This window comes from Lithobates pipiens, unplaced genomic scaffold (assembly GCF_037356315.1).
Source record: "Lithobates pipiens isolate NorthernLeopardFrog02 unplaced genomic scaffold, aLitPip1_a1.2 Scaffold_13, whole genome shotgun sequence".
Lineage (NCBI taxonomy): Eukaryota > Metazoa > Chordata > Amphibia > Anura > Ranidae > Lithobates > Lithobates pipiens.
In genome coordinates, this window is record NW_027507718.1 from 252,142,281 (window position 1) to 252,166,557 (window position 24,277).

Consider the following 24,277-nt stretch of genomic DNA (forward strand, 5'->3'; position numbering starts at 1 on the left):
TGTTTAAAACCAGAGCATTCCTTAAAGATACTAAACACATCATTCAAATCCTTGAGTCATTAGAGATTACGGCCTCTTGTTTTTTTGTGACTGCCGACATTGGTTCACTGTACACTATTATAGGACACAGTGATGCACGAGCTTCAGTCCAGTGGGCTATGTCTACTTATTCTGATTTATCTGAGTGCCACAAAAAATATATTCTCAAATGCCTAGATTTTTGTTTATCGAGGAATTATTTTTGGTTTAATCATCAGTTCTTTTTACAAGTGAGGGGGGTTGCCATGGGGGCTAGGTTTGCTCCCAGTGTGGCCAATCTATTTATGGCCCACTGGGAGGAGGACGTCGTGTTTCGGAACCGCCCCAAGGAATTAATTTGCTACAATAGATTTATAGATGATCTTATCCTTATATGGGATGGTGACCGGCTTGGTTTGGATGAATTTATCGGCACCATGAACGGTAATGAAAAAAACATCCAGTTATCATGGAATATCAGCCAAGAACGGATGGTGTTTCTTGATCTTGAGATCGCCAAAGCGAATGATGGGCTAGTATTAAAAAATCATTTCAAGCCAACTGATCGGAATTCGTACATTCCCCTGGGGAGCTGCCACCATAAGTCTTGGTTATGCAATATCCCCAGGGGACAGTATGTAAGATTAAGACGGAACTGCTCTCGTATGGATGATTTCGTGCATCAAGCCCATACCCTATCCTCTAAATTCCAAGAAAAGGGATATGATCGCTCTGTTCTTGAACATGAAATTTCTTTGGTCCAACAGATGGATAGATCCCTTTTGGTTAGAGATAAGATAAAAGAATCAGGAGTGGAAGGGGTCAATTTCAGAATGGTTCTTGATTATAACGTACAGTATAAGAAATTCGAAAAAGTTGTTGCCAAAAATTGGTTTATATTGAAACAGGATCGAGTGTTGGGCCCTCTGTTACCTGCACGGCCCTCTTTCATATATAAGAAGGCTCCATCAATACGTGACCAAATAGCACCGAGTGTTATCGATCCTCCTGTACAAACTGAAAGTAGACTTTTCTCTTTTTTATCCGGCTTCTATGCGTGCGGTAGATGTACGGCATGCAGACATTCTAGATGCAATGTAAAAAGGAGAAAATCTTTTATAGCTACAAGTAACAATAAGGAATATAAGATCGATAAACTTATTACCTGCTCTACCATAGGGGTGGTATACATGTTACAATGTGAATGTGGTCTCCAATATATTGGCAGAACCTCTAGACCCCTACATGTGAGGTTGGGTGAACACGTAAATAATATCAAAAAGGGTCTTAAGACCCACAATGTGTCTCGCCATTTCAAATTGGTGCATTCTCAGAATCCCAAAGGTTTGAGCTTTTGGGGGATTGAGAAGGTAACCAAACATTGGCGTGGAGGTAACTTCATACGCCAATTAAGCAAACGTGAATCTTATTGGATCCATGAAACAAGGGTTCTTGCCCCGAGAGGTCTAAACGTGGATTTTGATTTAAATTGTTTCATTTCGGACAGATAATTGAATTGTTTTATTGTATTAGAATTTTTTCCTTTTATACTTGTATTTGTATTTTATTTTCATTTTAATTTTATTATTTTAATTTCATTATTACTTTTATTTTTATTTTTATTTTTATTTTTATTTTCATTTTCAATTTTATTTATTTTATTTTTATTTTTATTTTTATTTTTATTTTCATTTTCATTTAATTTTATTTTTTTTAATTTTTATTTTTATTTTTATCTTTATATTTTTTTGTTTTGATTTATATTTTGGTACTCATTTTTATTAATCCATGTATGGATCAGTGTAGCTTTCTGATGGCGTCAGCGGCATTGCGGGTATATTTATTAGGTTTTTATTTTTTGACTTACCAGGAGATTATATTGTACTGCTTTCTTTAGGCAATATCCTCTTTCTTTCTCCACATAGTTTATGTGAGAATAATTAGAGGATTGTATCTTGTTGCTAATCAGCAGACTATTATTTTGCCTCTCTCTGGTTTGGTTTTAACTTCTCCATAGCATATATATTTTTTGATGCTTTCTCTCTCCTTCCTGTGTTTGGAGTGAGCGCAGATCTATGTTCCGGTGTCACGTTTGATACGTGCTGTCTACGGTATCTGTCTTGCGCATAACTCCGCTTTGTATTGGTTCTATATTAGTGTGTTGGTATAAAAGCGGCCGCCCGACGTCATTCCGTCACCGCTGATGAAGTCCCGCCTACTTTTTGGGACGCAACGCGTACGGACCACGTGACCTGCGTCGTGACGTCATCCGCCAGCTGACACACTGATCCATGCATGGTACTTTTTGTCTTAGCACTCAGCACTGGAGATCAGTGCTTACAAATGTGAGTGGTATTTGTCTTTTATTTATTTGTTTAATAAATTGGCATCAACGGAGAGCACTAGATTTGCCTGTTCTTTTTCATATATGATATCACATTGATCTGATGATACGGAGGAGAACCTTACCTGGAAATGCTTCCGCTTGGTCTGCTGTAACCTTATGATCTACCCTTGATGGGAACATGCGTTTTTGACCTATCTGATATATCAGGGGTCCACTTGTTGAGGTGAGAGTTCAACTTGCTCAATGGTGAAGGGATCACATCGTCACTTGATATATTGATTGAAGACACATTACACAAGTGGACTCTTTCTGAACTTCCCTTATTATTCACTATATGGACTTTTTATTTTTCACTTTATGATATTTATTGTATTATTTTGTATTTGCGCTGTACTGATATTTTTTGAACCTCTGCCATATACTCTAGTTTTATTGCAGGAATTAGCCCTGCTGCAAAGCATTGCATCAAAAATTGTACTTAAACGCCCCTGTTAAACAGGGGCAGAAAAATTGGGCCTTAGGCACTGGTGCCATCACACTGCAACCTCTGCCATATACTCTAGTTTTATTGCAGGAATTAGCCCTGCTGCAAAGCATTGCATCAAAAATTGTACTTAAACGCCCCTGTTAAACAGGGGCAGAAAAATTGGGCCTTAGGCACTGGTGCCATCACACTGCAACCTCTGCCATATACTCTAGTTTTATTGCAGGAATTAGCCCTGCTGCAAAGCATTGCATCAAAAATTGTACTTAAACGCCCCTGTTAAACAGGGGCAGAAAAATTGGGCCTTAGGCACTGGTACCATCACACTGCAACCTCTGCCATATACTCTAGTTTTATTGCAGGAATTAGCCCTGCTGCAAAGCATAGCATCAAAAATTGTACTTAAACGCCCCTGTTAAACAGGGGCAGAAAAATTGGGCCTTAGGCACTGGTGCCATCACACTGCAACCTCTGCCATATACTCTAGTTTTATTGCAGGAATTAGCCCTGCTGCAAAGCATTGCATCAAAAATTGTACTTAAACGCCCCTGTTAAACAGGGGCAGAAAAATTGGGCCTTAGGCACTGGTGCCATCACACTGCAACCTCTGCCATATACTCTAGTTTTATTGCAGGAATTAGCCCTGCTGCAAAGCATTGCATCAAAAATTGTACTTAAAGGCCCCTGTTAAACAGGGGCAGAAAAATTGGGCCTTAGGCACTGGTGCCATCACACTGCAACCTCTGCCATATACTCTAGTTTTATTGCAGGAATTAGCCCTGCTGCAAAGCATTGCATCAAAAATTGTACTTAAACGCCCCTGTTAAACAGGGGCAGAAAAATTGGGCCTTAGGCATCACCCAGAACCAAAAATGTTCTTCCAACATATCAGCGGAGGAGGAAGAGGATAGACAATCAACATAACAGGACAGTCACTCAGCATCAGCATAGGCAGTCTTGAAGGGATGTGGTATTTCAAAAAAAATTATTCGGTTACATCAGCTTCAGGTGCTTGGTAGCTGTGGGTGATCCAAGACTGATTCATCTTGATGAAGGTCAGTCGATCAACTGATTCGGTGGACAGGCGCACCCTGTGATCGGTAACGAAGCCACCAGCAGCACTGAAGGTGCGTTCCGAAAGAACGCTGGATGCAGGACAGGCCAGTAGCTCAATTGCATACTGTGCAAGCTCTGGCCAGTGATCCATCCTCAAGACCCAGTAAGCCAGAGGATTTTCAGTGGGAAAGGTGTCCAAGTCTGACCTTGCCCCTAGGTATTCCTGCACCATGTAAATTAGACGCTGGCGATGGGTGCTGGAACCAATCATACCTTGGGGCTGCGGACTAAAAAATTGTCTGAAAGCATCAGTCAGACGGCCACCTTCTCCACCGCTCCTTCTGACTGATGCCTCAGCAACACGTTGTCCAGGACCAGGAGTTTGTGACCTCCCAGTCTCTGGGAACGCGTTGCACAGAGCTTTCTGCAAGGCCTCCCGGAGATGTCTCATCCTCTGCTCCCTCTGCGATGGCAAGATAAGGTCGGCAACCTTACCCTTGTACCGTGGATCAAGGAGAGTGGCCAGCCAGTAATGGTCCCTCTCCTTGATCCGAAGAATACGAGGATCCTTCCGCAGGCTTTGCAGGATCAGGGAGGCCATGCAGCGTAGGTTAGCTGAGGCATTCGGTCCGGAGTCCTCTGGGTCACTAAGGACAACATGATCCGCAGCTACCTCCTCCCAGCCACGTACAAGTCCACGTGTTTCTTGGGACTGTAAATCATCCCTATAAGACTGCTGCTGCTGATGCTGATGCTGAGTGCCAGCCTCCACCTCCATGCTGACACAATCATCCTCCTCCTCCTCTTCCTCCTCCTCACCCTCTTCCTGTGTGATGGGTGGCACAGCAGGAACACTGTCTGGATAAAGGGGGCCTTGAGAGGCAAGGAAGTCCTCCTCTTCCTGCCTCTGTTCTGCCTCAAGTGCCCTGTCCATTATTCCACGCAGCGTATGCTCCAAGAAGTGGACAAGAGGTACAGTGTCACTGATGCATGCACTGTCACTGCTCACCATCCTTGTGGCCTCCTCAAACGGTGACAGGACAGTGCATGCATCCCTGATCATGCCCCACTGGCGTGGTGAGAAAAAACCAAGCTCCCCTGACCCTGTCTTGGTGCCGTAGTCGCACAGGTACTCATTGATGGCCCTCTGCTGCGTGTACAGCCGCTGCAGCATGGCCAATGTTGAGTTCCATCTGGTGGGCATGTCACATATAAGGCGGTTCTTGGGCAGGTTCAACTCCTTTTGGAGCTCAGCCAGCCGAGCACAGGCATTAAATGATCGGCGGAAATGCACACAGACTCTCCTGGCCTGTTTCAGGACATCCTGTAAGCCGGGGTACCTGCCCAAGAACCGCTGCACCACCAGGTTAAGGACGTGAGCTACACAGGGCACATGGGTCAGTTGTCCCTGTCGGAGGGCGGAGAGGAGGTTGGTGTCATTGTCGCAAACCACCATTCCTGGCTTAAGCTGGCGTGGCGTCAACCACCTCTCGGCCTGCCCCTGCAGAGCTGACAAAACATCCGCCCCAGTGTGGCTCCTGTCCCCCAAACAAACCAGCGCAAGCACGTCATGGCATCGTTTTGCCTGCGTACTTGCGTAGCCCCTGCAACGCCTACGGAGCACCGCTGGTTCTGAGGACAGAGCACTGGAAGAGGCCATGGAGGAAGAAGAAGAGGAGGGGGTGGAGGAGAGAGGTGTGTCACAACCAATAGTAGCATTTTGGAGGCGTGGTGGCGGAACAACCTCCAACACTACTGCACCTTGTCCTGCATCCTTCCCAGCAGCCAGAAGAGTGACCCAATGGGCCGTGAAAGACAGGTAACGTCCCTGTCCATGCCTGCTGGACCATGAGTCAGCGGTAATATGCACCTTACCGCTGACCGCCCTGTCCAGCGAGGCAAGGACATTGCCTTCCACATGCCGGTAGAGAGCCGGAATCGCCTTCCGTGAGAAAAAGTGGCGTTTGGGGACCTGCCACTGAGGAACCACACATTGTACAAACTCACGGAAGGGGGCCGAGTCTACCAACTGAAAAGGCAGCAGTTGAAGTGCTAGCAATTTAGCCAAGCTAGCATTCAACCTCTGGGCATGTGGATGGCTGGGAGTAAATTTCTTCCGCCGGTCCAGCAGCTGGGGCAGGGACATTTGCCTGCTATAATCGGACGTGGATGTACCACTAGCAGAGTTCCCGGAAGCACTTGGCTGTGACACATCTAATTCTACACCTTCATTCCTCTCAGAGCAGGTTTCAGAGAGGACTGAAGGTCTAGTGGGGTTGGAGATGCCAGCTGATGAGGAGCAAGGAGAGGTCTGCTTTGTTCTTTGGTGTGGGTCTTTGAGGTATGCTTGCCAACGAGCTGCATGGCAGGTCAACATATGTCTGGTCAAGCATGTGGTGCCCAAGCGGCTGATGTTTTGGCCACGTGAGATACGCTTGAGACATATGTTGCAAATAGCAGCGGTGCGATCTGATGCACTCGTCTCAAAAAAGGCCCACACCAAAGAACTTTTAGAATAACGCGCAGAGGAAGCGCTCTGCGCAGGCGGAGCTCTGCGGTGTGATTCAGTTGGTGTGCTGCCCCTAAGCTGGCCCCCGGAGGGCATCCTGCCTCGTTGGACATGTGCCTCCTCCTCCTCCTCCTCCTCCTCCTCCTCCCTCCTTCCAGGCACCCACGTGGAGTCAGTGCCCTCATCATCCCCTCCCTCTTCATCGCTGTAGCAAACCTGGCAGTATGCTGCAGCTTGTGGAACATGACTGCCAGATTGCTGTGCTTCTTGAGCATCCTCTCTCTCTGCGCTCACGCTACTGCCTTCCTCTAGCTGAGTGTCATCATCAGAGCCCACCAAACACTGGGCATCCTCCTGGAGCATGTACCCAACACTGTGCTCAAAGAGTTCAGGAGACTCCTCAGGAGGACGTGGTGGGTCTAGGGAAGGAGTCACTGATGATGACATTGAGAGGAGGGACGATGATGTGTTGGCAGCTGCTTTTCTACTACCCTGAGACTGGGTGAGAGAGGATGAGGAGGATGAAGAGGGCTTGGTCATCCACTCTACCAAGTCGTTGGCATGTTGCGGTTCAACATGTCCAGCTGCAGAAAAGAAGGACAAGCATGTCCCATGGCCACGTGCTGATGACAATGCACCGCGTCCACGACCAGCACTGTTGTCTCTAGACACAGAGCCTGCTTGCCCTCTTTTATCGGCTCGCGCCTGTCTGCCTCTCCTTGCTGGCCTTCCAGACATGGTAATGGCCTGAAGGGAGTTGGGTAAAACAGTAGTTGGGTAGTTTATATTGTGCTGGAGGCACACAACACCCACTAACTCCTGCAGATGCCTTTTTTATAGAACAGCAGAGTTAAAGGGGTATATACAGATGTATACTGTGCTGTGCTGGAAGCACACACAACTTCCAATAACTCCTGCAGATGACAATCGGGCCCAAATAGAGAACAGCTATGTAGGTGGATTATAGCGGTATGTACTGGGTACAGAGCACGCACACAGCACGCACTATCTCCTGAGTGACACTACTGACTGCAAGCTCTATTGTTAAAGATGGACCACTAGCTATATAGGTGAGGTGAATATCACGGTGTATACTGCGGTCAGGGCACGCAGACAATAACCAGAAAACAGCAGAGTTAAAGGGGTATATACAGATGTATACTGTGCTGTGCTGGAAGCACACACAACTTCCAATAACTCCTGCAGATGACAATCGGGCCCAAATAGAGAACAGCTATGTAGGTGGATTATAGCGGTATGTACTGGGTACAGAGCACGCACACAGCACGCACTAACACTACTGACTGCAAGCTCTATTATTAAAGCTAGATCACTAGCTATATAGGTGAGGTGAATATAGTGGTGTATACTGCGGTCAGGGCACAGACAGTAACCACTACACAAGAGCAAGATAGTAAATCAGCCAAAAACGATTGGTGTGTAACTGTGTTGAAGGTACACAGAACACCTACTGCTTCAGACGCCAACACACTACACGAGGCCGCCGCTATGGCGGCATTATATAGTGTGGGGCGTGCAATACACAGCCTGAGCTATGATTGGCCACAGGCAGGATGCCTGTGGCCAACCATGGCTCTCCTCGCTGCTGGCGCTGCGATTGGCCAAGCATGCGGGGTCACAGTGCATGCTTGGCCAATCGTGAGACAGCAATGCATTGCGCCATCGCAGTGCATTGTGGGCCACACGAATTTTGCCGCGAACGGTCCAAACGTTCGGAATTCGGCGAACGCACGAACGACCGATGTTCGAGTCGAACTTGCGTTTGACTCGAACACGAAGCTCATCCCTAGTATAGAGTAGATTTTGTTATAATGTAGTAGATGTGGTCATATATTCTCCTCCAAAAATTCCTAAATGTTTTTTCTATATAAAATGATCCACATTTACAATATGTGTAATAGTGCAATATAGATTACACATTTTGTTTGACAATTTCGCATAGTGTTCAATTCTATGCATATTACCATTGGGGAGTATGAAAGATCCAGCCATAATACCCATAATTGCCACATCTAAACATGCCTTTCAAATGTTCACTAGGCCCCGCAAATTCCAGGAAATTACTGTGGACAAGACGATCTTTTAGCGATCTGCATTTTTTATACGTGACTTGGAGATATTGTCCAATATATTTTCTTAGAATTGGATCCCCAGTAAGGAGGTGCCAATGTCTCTCCAGTGTTTTTTTCACCATATCATGATTATTAGAATATGTGGTAACAATCCTTACAGTATCTTCCTATTTCTTTATCTTAGTATCAAACAATAGTTCTTGTCTATTTTTTAGACATGCCTTGTAATAGGCTTTTTTTTTTGTCTTAGTATAGCTCCTTTCTAAAAGCCTTGCTCTCAATTTAGAGTCCTTCAAAAAGTCGTCTTCATTGGAGCAATTGCATCTAATATGTAGGTATTGTGAGTATGGTATACTTCTAATCAATGGTTGGGGGTGGGCACTAGAGGCACGGAGTACAGTATTCCCTGCAGTGAGTTTCCTATACAGTGAGGTGCCTAATGCACCATTCCCTTGTTTGAAAATGTTAAAGTCTAGAAAAGGTATTGATCGTGAGTCACTATGCATGGAAAATTTGAGATTATATTCGTTATTAGACAATTTCTCCATAAATACCAGCAAGTCTGTTTTACTGGAATTCCAAACCATGAACATGTCATCTATGTATCTGTACCAGTATATCCGGTTCCCAACCAGCGCACGCCGATGTACGTCGGCAGAATGGCACGGGCAGGCAAATGGGCGTACCTGTACGTCCCTTTAAATTTGCCGCCCTGCCATCGCGAGTGCGCCTTCAGCGGCACGCTTGCGTGCTGGTCGGGACCCCCGTGAGTCCGGTCGCGGGTCCCGCGGAATCGATCGTCTCAGGGGGTGGCTGAATGGAGAGATGCCGTTTGTAAACAGCATCTCCCCGTTCTGCCTAGCAACTAGTGACGCTGATCTCTGCTCCATGTGATAGGAACACTTAACCCCTACACTGCCACCCACTGGTTAACCCCTTCACTGCCAGTGTCATTTACACAGGAATCACTGCATTTATATAGCATTGATTGCTGTATAAATGACAATGGTCCCAAAAATGTCCAATGTGTCGGCCATAATGTCGCAGTCACAATAAAAATCGCTGATCTCCGCCATTACTAGTAAAAAAAAAAATATTAATAAAAATGCCATAAAACTATTTTGTAAACGCTATAACTTTTGCTCAGTAATCGCTTATTGCTAATTTTTTTTTACCAAAAATATGTAGAAGAATACGTATCGGCCTTAACTGAGGGAAAAAAAATGTTTTTTTATATATTTTTGGGGGATATTTATTATAACAAAAAGTAAAAAATAATGGGTTTTTTTTCAAAATTGTCGCTCTATTTTTGTTTATAGCGCCAAAAATAAAAACCACAGGGGTGATCAAATACCACCAAAAGAAAGCTATATTTGTGGGGAAAAAAGGACGTCAATTTTGTTTGGGAGCCACGTCGCATGGCCGCGCAATTGTCAGTTAAAGCGGCGCAGTGCCGAATCGCAAAAAGCGGTCTGGTCTTTGACCAGCAAAATGGTCCGGGGCTTAAGTGGATATAATGCTGGACAGACACACAGATAAGAGTTAATCGGTAAACACTGTATGCTCCCCCCCCCCCCAGGTACAGGTTGCCATATGATGGGGCACAGCATTTCCCCATCACAACACCCTGCACCTGAAGGTAGTTGGACCCATTAAATGTAAACACGTTTTTTGTCAGTACATGATGCAATAGTTGTAATACAACTAGATTATATTGATTTATCACCACTTCCATGTCATCCAAAAAGGCATTAACTACAGAAATTCCACGTGCATTTCTGGGCTGGGAACCATTTCTGGGCTGAAAATGGATGGCCCTTTAAAACCTATTTTCTCTCCGCAATATTATGGTGAAACCATTCAAAATAAGGATTGTTATGCTACTCCCTTCTGCTTGTATATGACCCAATAGATCTGTGGCAAAATCATGATTTCAAACCATGTATCATAAATCACCATTTTGATAATTGATATTGTAATTAAATCAAAAATTTATAGTAAATGGGTGTGGGAGGTTTGGATGATGAATGCAGCAGTTTTAATCTCTATTTTAGTGTGGGATTAAGATTATTTTGCCTTGCTCTGGATTACATCTCTGATCGGTGGTTCATCTATGACATTTACTTATGGGGACCCCCTGCATGGTAATCATCTGGCTGCAGGTTGGTTCTCAGTATCCCATGTATAGCCATGGTGGTGGTGTTCCGGTGGTAGGAGCAGAGGGAATTCCCCCTTATAAGTATACTACATACATATTTGATTTATTAATTATACAAACGGTTACTGTGGACAGATGAACAATAAATTTGAGCATAAGCCTTTGATGATGAGTTTACATGATGTCACCATCTGGTTAGAAATGCCTTGCTTGGTTATATCGATTGATGTAGCACCATTATTATTAGAGGTTGTTTTCCATGATATATTATTTTTTCTAAGTGTCTATTGTGTGCTACTGCGCATTTGTACACTTTCGGCCCAGAGTTAGCCTCTTTCATCCCTACGGCTCATGTGTGGCATACGGCGGTGCTGTCTATTTACGCCGTATGGAGGATTTCTTCTTAAGAGTGCAGGTGAATGCCCCATACTGCGGCATTCACTGGTATGCTCCTTCACAACTGATTGTAGTCAGCTATTATCTGATGGTGTGTGGCGCCATTCGCTTATCCTATTTAAAGTTTGGATGCTGGAAGTATCTGTGGCATGATTTAGGACATACATTGTCAGGTGAGCCTATGTATGTGGACTTTGATTGCGCTTGCAACTATCCTTGCCAGCGTTACTGCAATGGTGTTTATTGACTAAAGAGTAATTTGATTTATTTTGCCTTCTAGACCTCTGTGTATGTTGCCACCAGTGTTTACTTGACTATATCTGCTGCCTTGCAAATGCAAGTTATCGGATGTTGATTCTCACACAGGTTTATTGGTAAGTTTGCAACTGAGCGTTGCTCATGATCTGAGCAGTTCTTTTAATTTGCAATGAGTTGACAGGAAACTAACACTAATTTGGTTATTATTGATTTTTCTAGATCTCAGTCTTCCCTCTGCTGTTTCTTTGGAAGGCTTTTAATAAGTCATTCGATCACTGACCCTCTCCTTAATACTATCAAGGTATCTGACTATGTTTGTGATTCTAATGAGCATTATGGTTAAACAAGGGATATTGCCATTTGCCACTCCATTTATCTTATGTTTTTTATACTCTATATAAGAGCTAACAGGACTGCAGGTCTGATTTAATGATACGATACACTGACTTTTGTCCCATTGTAGTTATTTTGGGGATACCCACTGTCCAGCGAGTATTATATTGATATGGTTTTGATTGCATTGATTGTCCGTTTTATATTTCTTTGGAGGCCGATTTTCATTTTGTCCGCCTTATAGAATGGGGTACTGTGAATTATTGGCTAATTGATCTAGGGATGCTTTTCGTTGATCTGGTTAACTTTGGGTAGCACTTGGAATGCTGAATGTATAAGGGGCCTCTCTGATATGTGAGTGGCACTTCATATACACTGCTCCCCATATTACTTATGGGGACTATATTTTTATAAGATATCTGGCTGCATTTCTTATCGGTTCTATCAAATATGATATTTCCCTCCTCTCTCTCTTCTATACAGAATCCCTCTGCTTGCGGTCAAGCAAAAAAGGTCCTGAGGAAGCATAAAGCGAAACTTCGACCTCTCTGACTCGCAGAATTAGGGACTCTACATATATACTGTATTTGCTGGCGTATAAGACTACCTTTTACACTTAAAAAAAATGCCCAAAAATCGGGGGTCGTCTTATACGCCGGGTATACAGGTATACAATGCTGCCCGATGGATGTCAGCCCCCAAATGTCTGCTAATACTGTATGTGGCTGCAGCTACAAACAGTATGCGCTGTTGAGCCAATCCCAGCGAGCGATGTATTCTATTAAGAGAGAGAGAGAGACAAGGGCTGACGATGCTACAGCCTCTGCCAATCCAAGCAGGAGTTGTATTCATTAAAATAATACACCGCTCACCATACTTCCCTGGGTAAATCCATTCACTGATCTCCTACTACTATACATCCTGCTGTTTGCCTTTGAGGTCCCAGGCACCCAAGAGGGACAGGTAAATCTGGGACATATGACAGGGGGGGTTATTAAATGCATTTTGGTAGACAATTCCCATAGAATGTAACCCAAGAGTGGTATAGGTTTGGTTAGTGAAAAATTCTACTTTCCAGTGTTGTGGCATTCAATAGATCTGTTTGTGCTATTATTGTTTGATTTACTTTATGACATAACACAGCAAGGCGGATGAGTAGTTAGCATTCTTGCTTTGTATTTTTTAATCGTTCTAATGTTTTTTTAAATGGTGTTGCCTCAGAAGGGGGGTAGTCTTATACCACGAGTATTGCCCAAAACCTATGTTTTCACTTGAAAAATAGGGGGTCGTCTGTTACGCCCAGTCGTCTTATACGCCGGCAAATACGGTACATTGTGTGGTTATACCAATGAGAGCTTTGACTTTCTTGTTTTTATTTTGTACTCATTTTGTATATTTTTTTGTAATATACAATAAATACATTTTCATAAAATGATATAGTATTCCTTTTCTGGTACCGGTAAAGTCTGCTCAAAATGTCCTATATCCCTTAAGAGACAGCACAAGTGTACGCTGCAGACTCCGATATTAAAAGAAAGGCCTTAACAAAATAAAATATACCCCACCCCCCCAAAAAAAAAAAAAAATAAACACTGAAACAATAAACTGTGACCCTATTTTTCCTAGCAGAAAATTAGAAAAAATAAAGATTACAAAAACATCAAAACAAAGGTAGTATTAAAAAGAACGGTTGGTTCTCTGAACTGTGAAAATAGGGAGGTACTCAGGAACATATAGCTCAGCACACTGCATTCCAGAGAACTTTAGCACAATATAGCGCAGTATAGTGCTGTATAGCAATGTACACTACACAGACTGTTAGCTCTCCCTCAACTACTCCAACACACACTGAAAAATGGCTGCTAGGTACATACCCTTTAATAGTGAAGGGTTGGCATATAAAAAAAAGGCACCATTATTGGAACCTTCTAAGGCAGAGGCCCTACGTTCAAAGGCCACGCAGTGCAATATAGTTACAAAGAATTTGGTACAGCAGATTCCTGCATTAGTTCACCAAAATTTGCTGTAAACCCATGGCAGGCCAAAACCTAAATCCATCCCTACTTAAGATATACTGGCATTGTTGCATCTTGGTTTTGAATACATCCAGAAGCTTTCACACTGGACCATGTGCCTGCACAGCTGTTATGATCATTGTAAGAGGTAGCAACTTTATGCAGGATTTATTATATATACTTACAGTATGTAGAATGTAGCACGGGTTCTGTAAAACAATAATGGCCAAGTACACCCAAAACTCCCAGGAACACTATCAAGACAAATACGAAGCCACGGGCTGACTCAGCATACCTCTACTTGTAACTAAAATATATTACACTTGTCACCACAGAAGCAGCTTGTCACTTGTCATCACAGAAGCAGCTTCTCACTTATCACCACAGATGCAGCACTCACATGTCACCAAAGATGCCGCTTGTCACTTGTCACTACAAATGCAGCTTGTCACTTGTCACCACAGATACAGCTTGTCAATTATCACCACAGATACAGCTTGTCATCTTGTCCCCACAGGTGCAGCTTGTCACTTATCACCACAGGTACAGCTTGTCACTTGTCACCACTGGAGCAGCTTGTCACTTGTCACCACAGATGCAGCTTGTCACCACAGATGCAGCGTTCACTTGTCACCACAGATGCAGCTTGTCACCAAAAATACAGCTTTTCATTTGCCGTGCACTTGTTGCAACAGATGCACTGCATTTTTCACCACAGATTCAGCGTGTCACTTTGTCACCACAGATACAGCTTGTCACTTGGTCACCTCAGATGCACTGCACTTGTCACCACAAATGCATCACACTTGTCACTACAGATGCAGCTTGTCACTTTGTCCCTACAGATGCATTGCACTTGTTACCACAGATGCAGCTTGTCCCTTTGTCACCACAGATGCACCACACTTCTCACTGCAGATACAGCACACTTGTCACTGCAGACACAGCTTGTCACTTGGTCACCACAGATGCACCGCCCCTGTCACCACAGATACAGCTTGTAACTTTGTCACCACAGATGCACCGCACTTGTCACCGCAGATACAGCACACTTGTCACCAGAGATACAGCTTGTCACTTTGTCACCACAGATGCACAACACTTGTCACCACAGATGCAGCTTGTCACTTTGTCACCACCAATGCACCACACCTGTCACCACAGATACAGCTTGTAACTTTGTCACCATAGATGCACCGCACTTGTCACCGCAGATACAGCGCACTTGTCACCAGAGATACAGCTTGTCGCTTTGTCGCAACAGATGCACCGCACTTGTCACTACAGATGCAGCTTGTCTATTTGTCACCACAGATGCAGCTAGTCCATGCTGCTCTGTATTTGTGATTTGGTTTCCGTGCCATCTACAGAAGACCAGCTCTTGTGGAGGCTGAAGGGAAGAAACAAGAGGTGGAGCCTGGGTGGCAATGAAAGAGGTTGCCTATAGAAATGGAGCAGCTCCATTTCTATTGGCAGACACTTTCATTGCCACCCGGGCTCTGCCTCTTGTTTCTTCCTTATGAGAGCTGGTCTTCTGTAATAGCGGTGGAGACAAAGTCACCAGTGCCTGCTCTGGACCTCTACCAGTGGCTCTGGAGATAAATCTGGAAATTTCCCGAGACACGGTAAGACCAGGATAAGGGTCTAAATACCAGGAATGTCCCAGGAATTTTGGGACCATTGGCAACTATGGTATGGTGAGAGGTTATAGATCTTGTTAGGTTTGTATTGCTGAGGTTCACCTCTCTATCTGTCCTGGGGAACACTCTGTCACTGGGAATGAAAATGAAATCCAAAAGTGTGAGTTGTCACCAGAACAGGAGGGGGGGGGGGGGGCTCTTCTATAGAGTACCTATGTTCCAGTTACTGTCCACGAGGGGATTGTCTTACATTAAAGAGATTTCCTCTCACTTCCTGCTGTATCTACAGGAAAGGACGTGAAGGTATATCTCCCAAGTGGGACACAAATATATATTATATATATATATATATATATATATATATATATATATAAAATGATGTCAACAACTACAAAGAGTTCTGGCTTTAGCTATACTTTAAAATGTGAACACAACTATTGGTTTTGCTGAGCGACCCCATCCAGAAACAGTCAGAAGGAAGCCTTTAGGGCTGGCATTCAATTATAAACAGCATATAACATTTACACGCAGTTGTAAAATCTTTGTTGCTAAAATTCTATAATATTCTTAAAGGAGTTGTAAAGGCAGTAGGCTTTTTTTATCTTAATGCATAGAATGGAAAAAAACCTGTTGTGTGTAGCAGCCTCCCCAGTACCCCCCTAATTACTTGCCTGAGTCCCTTCTCTCTCCAGCGTTGTCCACAAATGTCTAAGCCATCCAGGACACTCTTCCTGATTGGCTGAGGCACAGCAGGGGTGCCATTGGCTACCACAGCTGTCAATCAAAGTCAGTCAAACAATCAGGGGAGAGAGGGAGTGGGGCCGGGTCAGAGCTCCGTGTCTGAATGGACACACAGAGCTGTGACTCAGCTCCAGCACCCCCATAGGAAGTTGCTGACTGTGGGGGCACTCAATAGGAGGGAGGGGCAAGGAGCAGAAAAGAGGGACCAGAGAAGAGGTGCAAGACCAACTGCACAGAGGAGAGTATAACATGTTTGTTATTTTTATTTTTTTTTCTTAAACGAGACTTTACAATCACTTTAATTTAAAAACAACTAACATTGTTAGAATTACCTTTTGTGAAAATGCTTTTATCATGAACTGAAGGCCCTAGGGTAACTTCACTCAGCACAGTCGTCACTGTTAAAATTCCAATGAGATTTAATATTAGAAACAGATATATAAAATATATTTAAACACAAACATAATTTTCTATGTTATTCATCTAATATGCAGAACTAGTAATGTAAATTACAAATATATTTTTTACGTGTAAATAACCCTTAAAGCATAACTACTAAAAACACAACAGAAGATTGAAATTGACTGATTAATCAAAATCTTAGTAAGCAGTTATGTGGATCCAAATATTATTTGGGAAACATTTACTATGTTGCTACATTTAAAATGCAAGAGGAGCAATGGCTAGGCAAAACAAACGATAGAATATTGGGTTAGACATGCACAGAATTGTACTAAAAAATGCAATATGTACAGATGAAAATAAACTTTGTGCTCAAGTAATGACATTTAACAGCAATAAGAGTTTGCGGGTTTTTATTTGATGGCTTTGCTGGTGTCTAATAAAAAGAGCACTGACAGCGGGGGTTGGGAAACATGGAGACGCCGGAACTCCAGTACTCATGCTGATATGTGATTGCTGAGGGCCATTTGTTTCATTTTTGTAAACCCTGACTCAAGAGAATGAGTCAGTTTGAATGAAGACTGTGTGATGCCTACACATTAATGTGGTTGTAAAGGCAGAAGGTTTTTTTTTTATCTTAATGCAACTTCTGCGTGCAGCAACCTCCCTCAGCTCCCCTAATACTTACCTGAGCCCCATCTTGATTAAACAATGTTGCACGAGAGACTCAGCTGTCTCCCTCCTGATTGGCTGAGACAGCAGCACGGCACCATTGGCTCCCGATGCTGTCAATCAAAGTCAGTGAGCCAATGAGGAGAGAAACGGCTGAAGCTAGGCCTCATCCCTGTGTCTGAAAGGACACATGGGGCAGTGGCTCGTCTCGGTGCCCCCATAGCAAGCTGCTTGCTGTGAGGGCACTCAACGGGAGAGAGGGGCCAGAAGCATCAAAGAGGGGCCCGAGAAGAGGAGGATATGGGCTGCTCTGTGCAAAACCACTGCACAGAGCAAGTAAGTATAACGTTTTATTTTTAATTTAAAAAAACAAGACTTTACTATTACTTTAAATGTTCTGGAAAATGTGACAAAAAAACGTATTCAAACGAATCGTCCGAAAATGTATTAGTTACCACATAGTTTTCACGAAAGTTCAACAAATATCCGATGGGATAGGTACAAACATTGTTGCAGTAAGATAAGGGAACAAACAATTTTTGTGTAATTAGTATGGTATTTGTAAGAAAAATCATGTAGCCAAAACCACACATGCTTGATAATGAAAGAATACATTATAATACAATACAATACATTACATCACTTCTGAAGTTCTATTCCGTCTTACGAGAATTTTTGTAACTTTAGTAACCTATCCATTTTCGATATGAGACTAGCATGCAAAAAGAAATGGCCAATCATTCATCTGATATTTTCATTGTGTGTACATTTTGACACCAATAGTCAGGTCAGTACAAAATATTGTTTTACTAACTCATACCGTAGTCTTTACCAAAATGTTGCTAACTGCATAAACTGAGTTCCTGGCAATTTATCTACAATATATTGATACATGCCAAAATACCCATGGCACAAATAAGAAAAACGCACAAAAGGTTGTTAAAGTATCAATAAAAGTGTAAACTTACCATATGCCATAAATAATATTAATATTTGTAAACCCATTGTGGAAAACAGGCAAAATCTCTTCAGTCTGCTTCTCAAGTATTATCAGAATGTTTCAGGTAAAACAGCTTCCCCGATCTTGTCCCTTATATAGCACAGAAAGTCATCTGACTTCTCTAACCAGTCATAACTGTCTATGCATGCCACTTGCTACAAAACTCCCCAAGGCCATACACTTAACTAGTGAAACAACGAGATCTATGGGGAGACAACATACAAATTCAGAATTAGCTAGTGGGTGTGCTGATGAAACTAGGAATGTTTCAATACTTTCTCTCTTTTCTAAATATATATTTTAAGAATTATTTAGAGAATGCTTAAAGGTTACAAGCAGTATTACCCATCACAATAGTCTATGCTACTCCTCAGTCATAACTGCATCTTCCTATGATAAAATTAGACATGTATTTAGATGGACCCAGAAAATCCCACCATGCAGATGGTTCGTGCCAACTTAAAGCAGAACTACACTGCATCTGAGCACCACAAAACAAAAATGCTATTTAGGTCATTTTTAATATTCAAAGTCCCCCATCCATCCAAGTCTCCATGCTTAAAGGGGTTGTAAACCCCTGTGTTTTTCACCTTAATGCATCCTATGCATTAACCACTTTCAGACCGGACCATTTTGCTGGCTTAAGACCAGACCACTTTTTGCGATTCGGCACTGCGTCGCTTTAACTGACAATTGCGTGGTCGTGCGACATGGCTCCCAAAACAAAATTGATGTCCTTTTTTTTTACCACAAATAGAGCTTTCTTTTGGTGGTATTTGATCACCCCTGTGGTTTTTATTTTTTGCGCTATAAACAAAAAAAGAGCAACAATTTTGAAAAAAACACATTATTTTTAACTTTTTGCTATAATAAATATCCCCAAAAAATATAGAAAAAATTTTTTTTTTCTTCAGTTTAGGCCGATATGTATTCTTCTACATATATTTGGTAAAAAAAAAATCGCAATAAGCGAATATTGATTGGTTTGCGCAAAATTTATAGCGTTTACAAAATATTGGATAGTTTTATGACATTTTTATACATTTTGTTTTTACTAGTAATGGCGGCGATCAGCAATTTTTATTGTGACTGCGACATTATGGCGGACACATTGGACATTTTTGACACATTTGTGCTATACAAATGCACTGATTCCTGAGTAAATGACACTGGCAGTGAAGGGGTTAACCAGGGGGTGGCAGTGTAGGGGTTAAGTGTGTCCTAGGGGCGTGTTACTAACTGTGGGGGGGCGTGGCTGTGTGTTAGTGAACACTGATCTCTGCTCCAATCACAGGGAGCAGAGATCAGTGTCACTTGTTGCTAGGCAGAATGGAAAGATGCTGTTTACTTCCGCATCTCCCCGTTCAGCCTCCCAGTGAGACGATCGCAGGTATTTCCGTGGCGATCAAGTCCGCGGGACCCGCGACCGGACTCACGGGGGTCCCGACCGGCAGGTGCGCACGCCGCCACCAGAGCACACGTGATGGCACGGTGGCAATTTTAAATGGACGTACCTGTATGCCAATTTGCCTGCCTGTGCGCAGTTCGGGAAGCGGATATGGTGAAAAAACTTCTGACACTAACCAGCCCCCCCTCCGTTTTACTCACCCGTGCCCTTTGTTCCCTCGGCGGAGACATGCTCTTACTCACTGCCCAGGGTTCAGGGCTCTTGATTGGATAGATTTATAGCAGCGCAGTCATTGGCTCCCACTGTTGTCAAACGAATCCAATGATGCGGGAGGTGGGAGCGGGGCCGAGTCTGGCATCCTGTGTCTATAGACGAAAACGCTGGACTCAGGATTGCACCCGCAAGGTAACCCCCTCGGGAGAGTGCTTTTCCCAGGGAGGTTACTAATGTAAGGGCGAGTCGCGAGCACCATCGGGGGACCCCAGAAGACGAAGTTCGGGGCCACACTGCAAAATGAACTGCACAGTGGAGGTAAGTATGATATGTTTGTTATTTAAAAAAAACAAAAAAAACAACAAAGGTTTAGTGTCACTTTCATTTTGCTGATAAATAACTTAAAAAAACCTCCTAACATTTTTGGCCGTGGCCATCTTGAGTAAAGGCAGATGATTCATGTAACATTGAATCCATGGAATTCATCTACCCTGAGCTCAGGCATACAAGCAGGTGGGTGTGCTTAGCTGCAAAAACCCCTCCTCTCCTCCAGAAGACTCCAGGGATGTATGACATAATTTGCCTATGCAAGAAATCAGGAGGCAACTGAAGAAATGTAAAAAAAAAAAGTTTAAAACATGTACAGTAAATATGTCATACTTTCCTATCTATTTACTAATGCTATCAGCATAATGGGTAAAAATAGTCAGCGTTGACTGAGAGAGTGAAATTCCACTTTAAGCAAGCTAAAAACAATTGAATCAGTAACACAATGCAGACAGGCTTATTTTAAGACAGTGCAACTCTAGAGCCATCTCCATCTCATTACTTACTTAGTTTGTGTATTAGTTCTAAAAAAAATTCAGGAAGCCTGATAATTGTGGTAGTATATTTTTAAAAACCTAATATACTGCACATATATTAATGCAGCCATGGTTGCTTTGCAATGTTACACAATGGTTATATTAATTTTTAACGTCCCTCCTTAAAATTTAACAATGCACATTGGCTAATACCTTGATTTATCAGTTGTTAAAATTAATCAAAAAGTGATTGTAATGAGCAATTTTGCTCACATTTCTTCTTATATACTTCTGAGGTAACAGTAAGCTAGATCAATTGGAGTTCCAAACTGTACTCCACTGTACTTTTCACAGTGTTTGGCTCAATACTTTGTTTAATAACTGGGCAAACCTCTTGGCATTTAAAAATATAAAAGTTTACACTCTGCAAGCATATACTACCACTGTTAATCTCTCATCCAGTGTTTGCATTCTTTTGGCAAGCATCTGGGTGGACAGCTTAACCAGATCTGAACTACCTTAATTCTTAAAATATAAGAATTGTACTAAAACCTTCAATGATCACCATGGTGTGTGTCACCTAGAGGCAGAAATCAGTCAGATAGCTGTAATTATTGGCTTTTATTGCTTTTCAATGGCTTTTGTTGTTGGGTGCAACAGATACGTGGCAATGAATACCTTTTCATGTTGTTGTTGAACATTATAAAGACGTTCTTTTCACACTTTTTTATATTGTTTGAAATTAATATAATACCAAATTGTATTTGTTGGCTATTAGAGGACCTTAACTGGGAGCGAGCACACACTTACCTACAGATCGGGCAAGTCATGCAAAGCCTATAGGAGCCAGTAGTGCAAAGGATCCAGTACTGTCTTGCTGCATAATGAGTCCATGAGGTCTCAATAACATTTGTCAAAACGCTAATATATACAGTTTAGACACTTCTGTTAAGTCCAAAGTTTGGTCAGCTCCGTTCCTTATTTTTCAGTAGATGCGTTAATGATTTCCACACTCTGGAATTCTTATATACTGAAATTTCAAATGCAAAGCTTTAAATCTTGTTGAACATAAACTATAGGTTGTTTTGAGTAAAACTTGGAAATAGAATTTAAGATATTTTTCAGAAGCTTCTCAGAACTATTTATCTAAAGGTTTATAGCCATGAGCACTCCCATGACCTGAGACTGCACCTAAAATACCCTTCCCCACAGCTACTTTGGAGATAAAGCCTGATTATTTCAATTCAGGGCTGGTTTAACTTGTCTGGACTCTGCACCACATTGCTGTTCATTCATTTTGTTCATTTTTGTCAATTGTGGAATATGGGATATTTCTGTGGTTTTATCTTAATAGTTGTATTCATTCACTGCACACACATACTATATGATGTATTTTATGTTTATTTGTACGTGTTTGTTTCTTTTTACATAATTTATTTATTGATATAATGTTGTTTTTGATTTATTGAATTTATTCTGGCAGTAGATAGTGCTGAAGTGCTAGGTTATTTTATCTGTTTATTTATTAGTGGCAATGATAGCATCCATATGTCATGATAACTTTAGATGTCTGGGAAGGTTTAGGTTTAGATTTTAGGTTAAGTTTAAACACAATTTTCTTAAGTAATTTTTTTAACTATTGCAAAGTCTCTTACCGGTTGATTCTGCTGACAGCATTATGCCACAGCTTTGCAATTAAAAGCAGCACTGTTTTTTTTTTGCCCATTGGGCTGTCTATAAGGTCAAACAGATAGGCAGCCCAATAGTCTAAGCCCTTGTACACACGGTCGGACGTTGGATTTTGTCCGACGCATTTTGTCCGACGTATTTTGTCCGAAACTGTTGCATACACACGGTCGGACAAAGTTGTGGGAAAATCCGATCGTTCAGAACGTGATGACGTTATTTCGTTACAACTGGACTACGTTCAGGCTAGTAGCCAATAGCTTTGGTCTAGGAATTTGATCTGAGCATGCGTGGCACTTTGTCCGATCGGAATTCTCTACACACAATCGGACTAAGTCCGATCGGATCATGTTGACGGAAAGTTTTATAGCCCAGCTCTAAAACTTTGTCCGTCGGATATTCCGACGGAAACAGTCCGATGGAGCCCACACACACAGTCGGATTATCCGACAACGCGGTCCGATCGGACATTTTCCGTCGGAATACCCGACCGTGTGTGCAGTGGGGGAAGATGGCATAGAAATTTAAAGTGTATTTTCATTTTTGCAGTCAAATTGGTATAACACCTACTTTATATTTGTAACATGTCTCCATTTACATAACATAATATTTAAAAATTGCAGCTTACCTTTTTTCGATGTTGTTTTTGGAAATCTTTAGCTTGGAAGGTCCTAGGTAGCTGGGCAGCAATGTTTGTCATAATTAACCCTGTACTGTGTAGGCAGATATTTCATTATAAATTGTAACTAGATTTGAACATTGCCCTTGCTTCTTCAAAGCTGGTTCTCTTCTGTGTATGAGGGAGGCTGAACTTCCCAGGGACCTTGCCACGGCGAGAGATCTCCAAGAAGTGGGAATGGGCACCTGTCAAAAACAGGTACCCGCTCCCCCCCAAAAGGTGCCAATTATGGTAGCAGAGGGGGGGCATGAAGCAAACTAACAGGGCTTCCCCTTTTGCCTGGAGGTCCTCTTTAATAAGGAAGATATGAATCAGGCTCACGCTAACATTTCTCAAAAAAACCTTGCATTCAGCCATGACACCTCCTTTTGAGAAACATATAAAAGGTAACACTTAAAAAAAAATGTAGGCATGCTGTGTGAATTAGAACACATAACAAACACACAGTGGGGTTTTCTCAAATATCAAATATGACTGCAAAAGTGGATATATGCTTTAAGAGTTCACTAGCTTTCTGGAAGATAAAGAGAAATATTTTTGTGCTTGCAGTCAAAAAATAAAGAATTGTGCATGTTGTGAAGAGATGTATTTAATATTTTTTTTAGATTTCCCAGACATACACTTCAATGTACCTTTTAGATGTTGGGCCTACCTCCCCGTGGTCTACTGGGGAGGACTAAAGAGAACAAACTAATGCATGTACTAAAACCTTAGGATGCCAGCACTTGATTGCCTATGTTGGTTTAATTTTTTTAATGCCATTTTTAATTTGTGATGCTCCTTAATTATAACCCTTGGTGGACGCAGATGGCTCAGACAACCCCTGACATCGGGGTTTAAAATAGCATTGAAGAGGAGCGTCTTGGACCAGAAATAGTTTATGTACAAACATCCAAATCACCACTATGAGGTTGTAAGCAAGAGGACCACTACATCTCTAAAATAAGCTAAATGCAATATTTACAAGTATGACTTCCCTATTCTACAGTTAACGTGGTATTAATCTAAAAAGAATACATATATATATATATATACATATTGCATTGCACCTTACCAGATCTTAGATGTGGTGGCTGTATTGGTTTTCTTTTTTTAAAACTTGTTTCCCTTTATTTTCACCTGGTCATCCAGCCAGTAAGTTTAACAGACCAAAAAAAGTGACAGTTATAAGGGTAAGACAAACCATTTACCACTGAGAGGGGTGTAGGCAGGTACCTACCTACCAAATGGTCACCTCATGTTCTTTTCCTTGCAATGTACAGTATCTCACAAAAGTGAGTACACCCCTCACATTTTTGTAAAAATTTTATAAAAATCTTTTTATGTGATCAATATAACCTGAATGAAGTGGGCCACTGAGAAAGGT

The 24,277-nt window shown here is 42.3% G+C and overlaps 1 protein-coding gene across 1 annotated transcript in view; it reads right to left on the reverse strand.

Annotated features, from left to right (window-relative positions):
- Nucleotides 1-18,251, reverse strand: part of EPGN (epithelial mitogen) — an 88,883-nt gene extending 70,632 nt beyond the window's left edge. The window contains exons 1-2 of the mRNA XM_077476539.1: nucleotides 18,091-18,251; nucleotides 16,381-16,446 (exon numbers count right to left, since the gene is read on the reverse strand). Coding sequence (XP_077332665.1) covers nucleotides 16,381-16,446; nucleotides 18,091-18,127 — 103 coding nt within the window. The 5' untranslated portion in view covers nucleotides 18,128-18,251. The remainder of the gene's footprint in view (nucleotides 1-16,380; nucleotides 16,447-18,090) is intronic.
- Nucleotides 18,252-24,277: the final 6,026 nt, after the last annotated feature.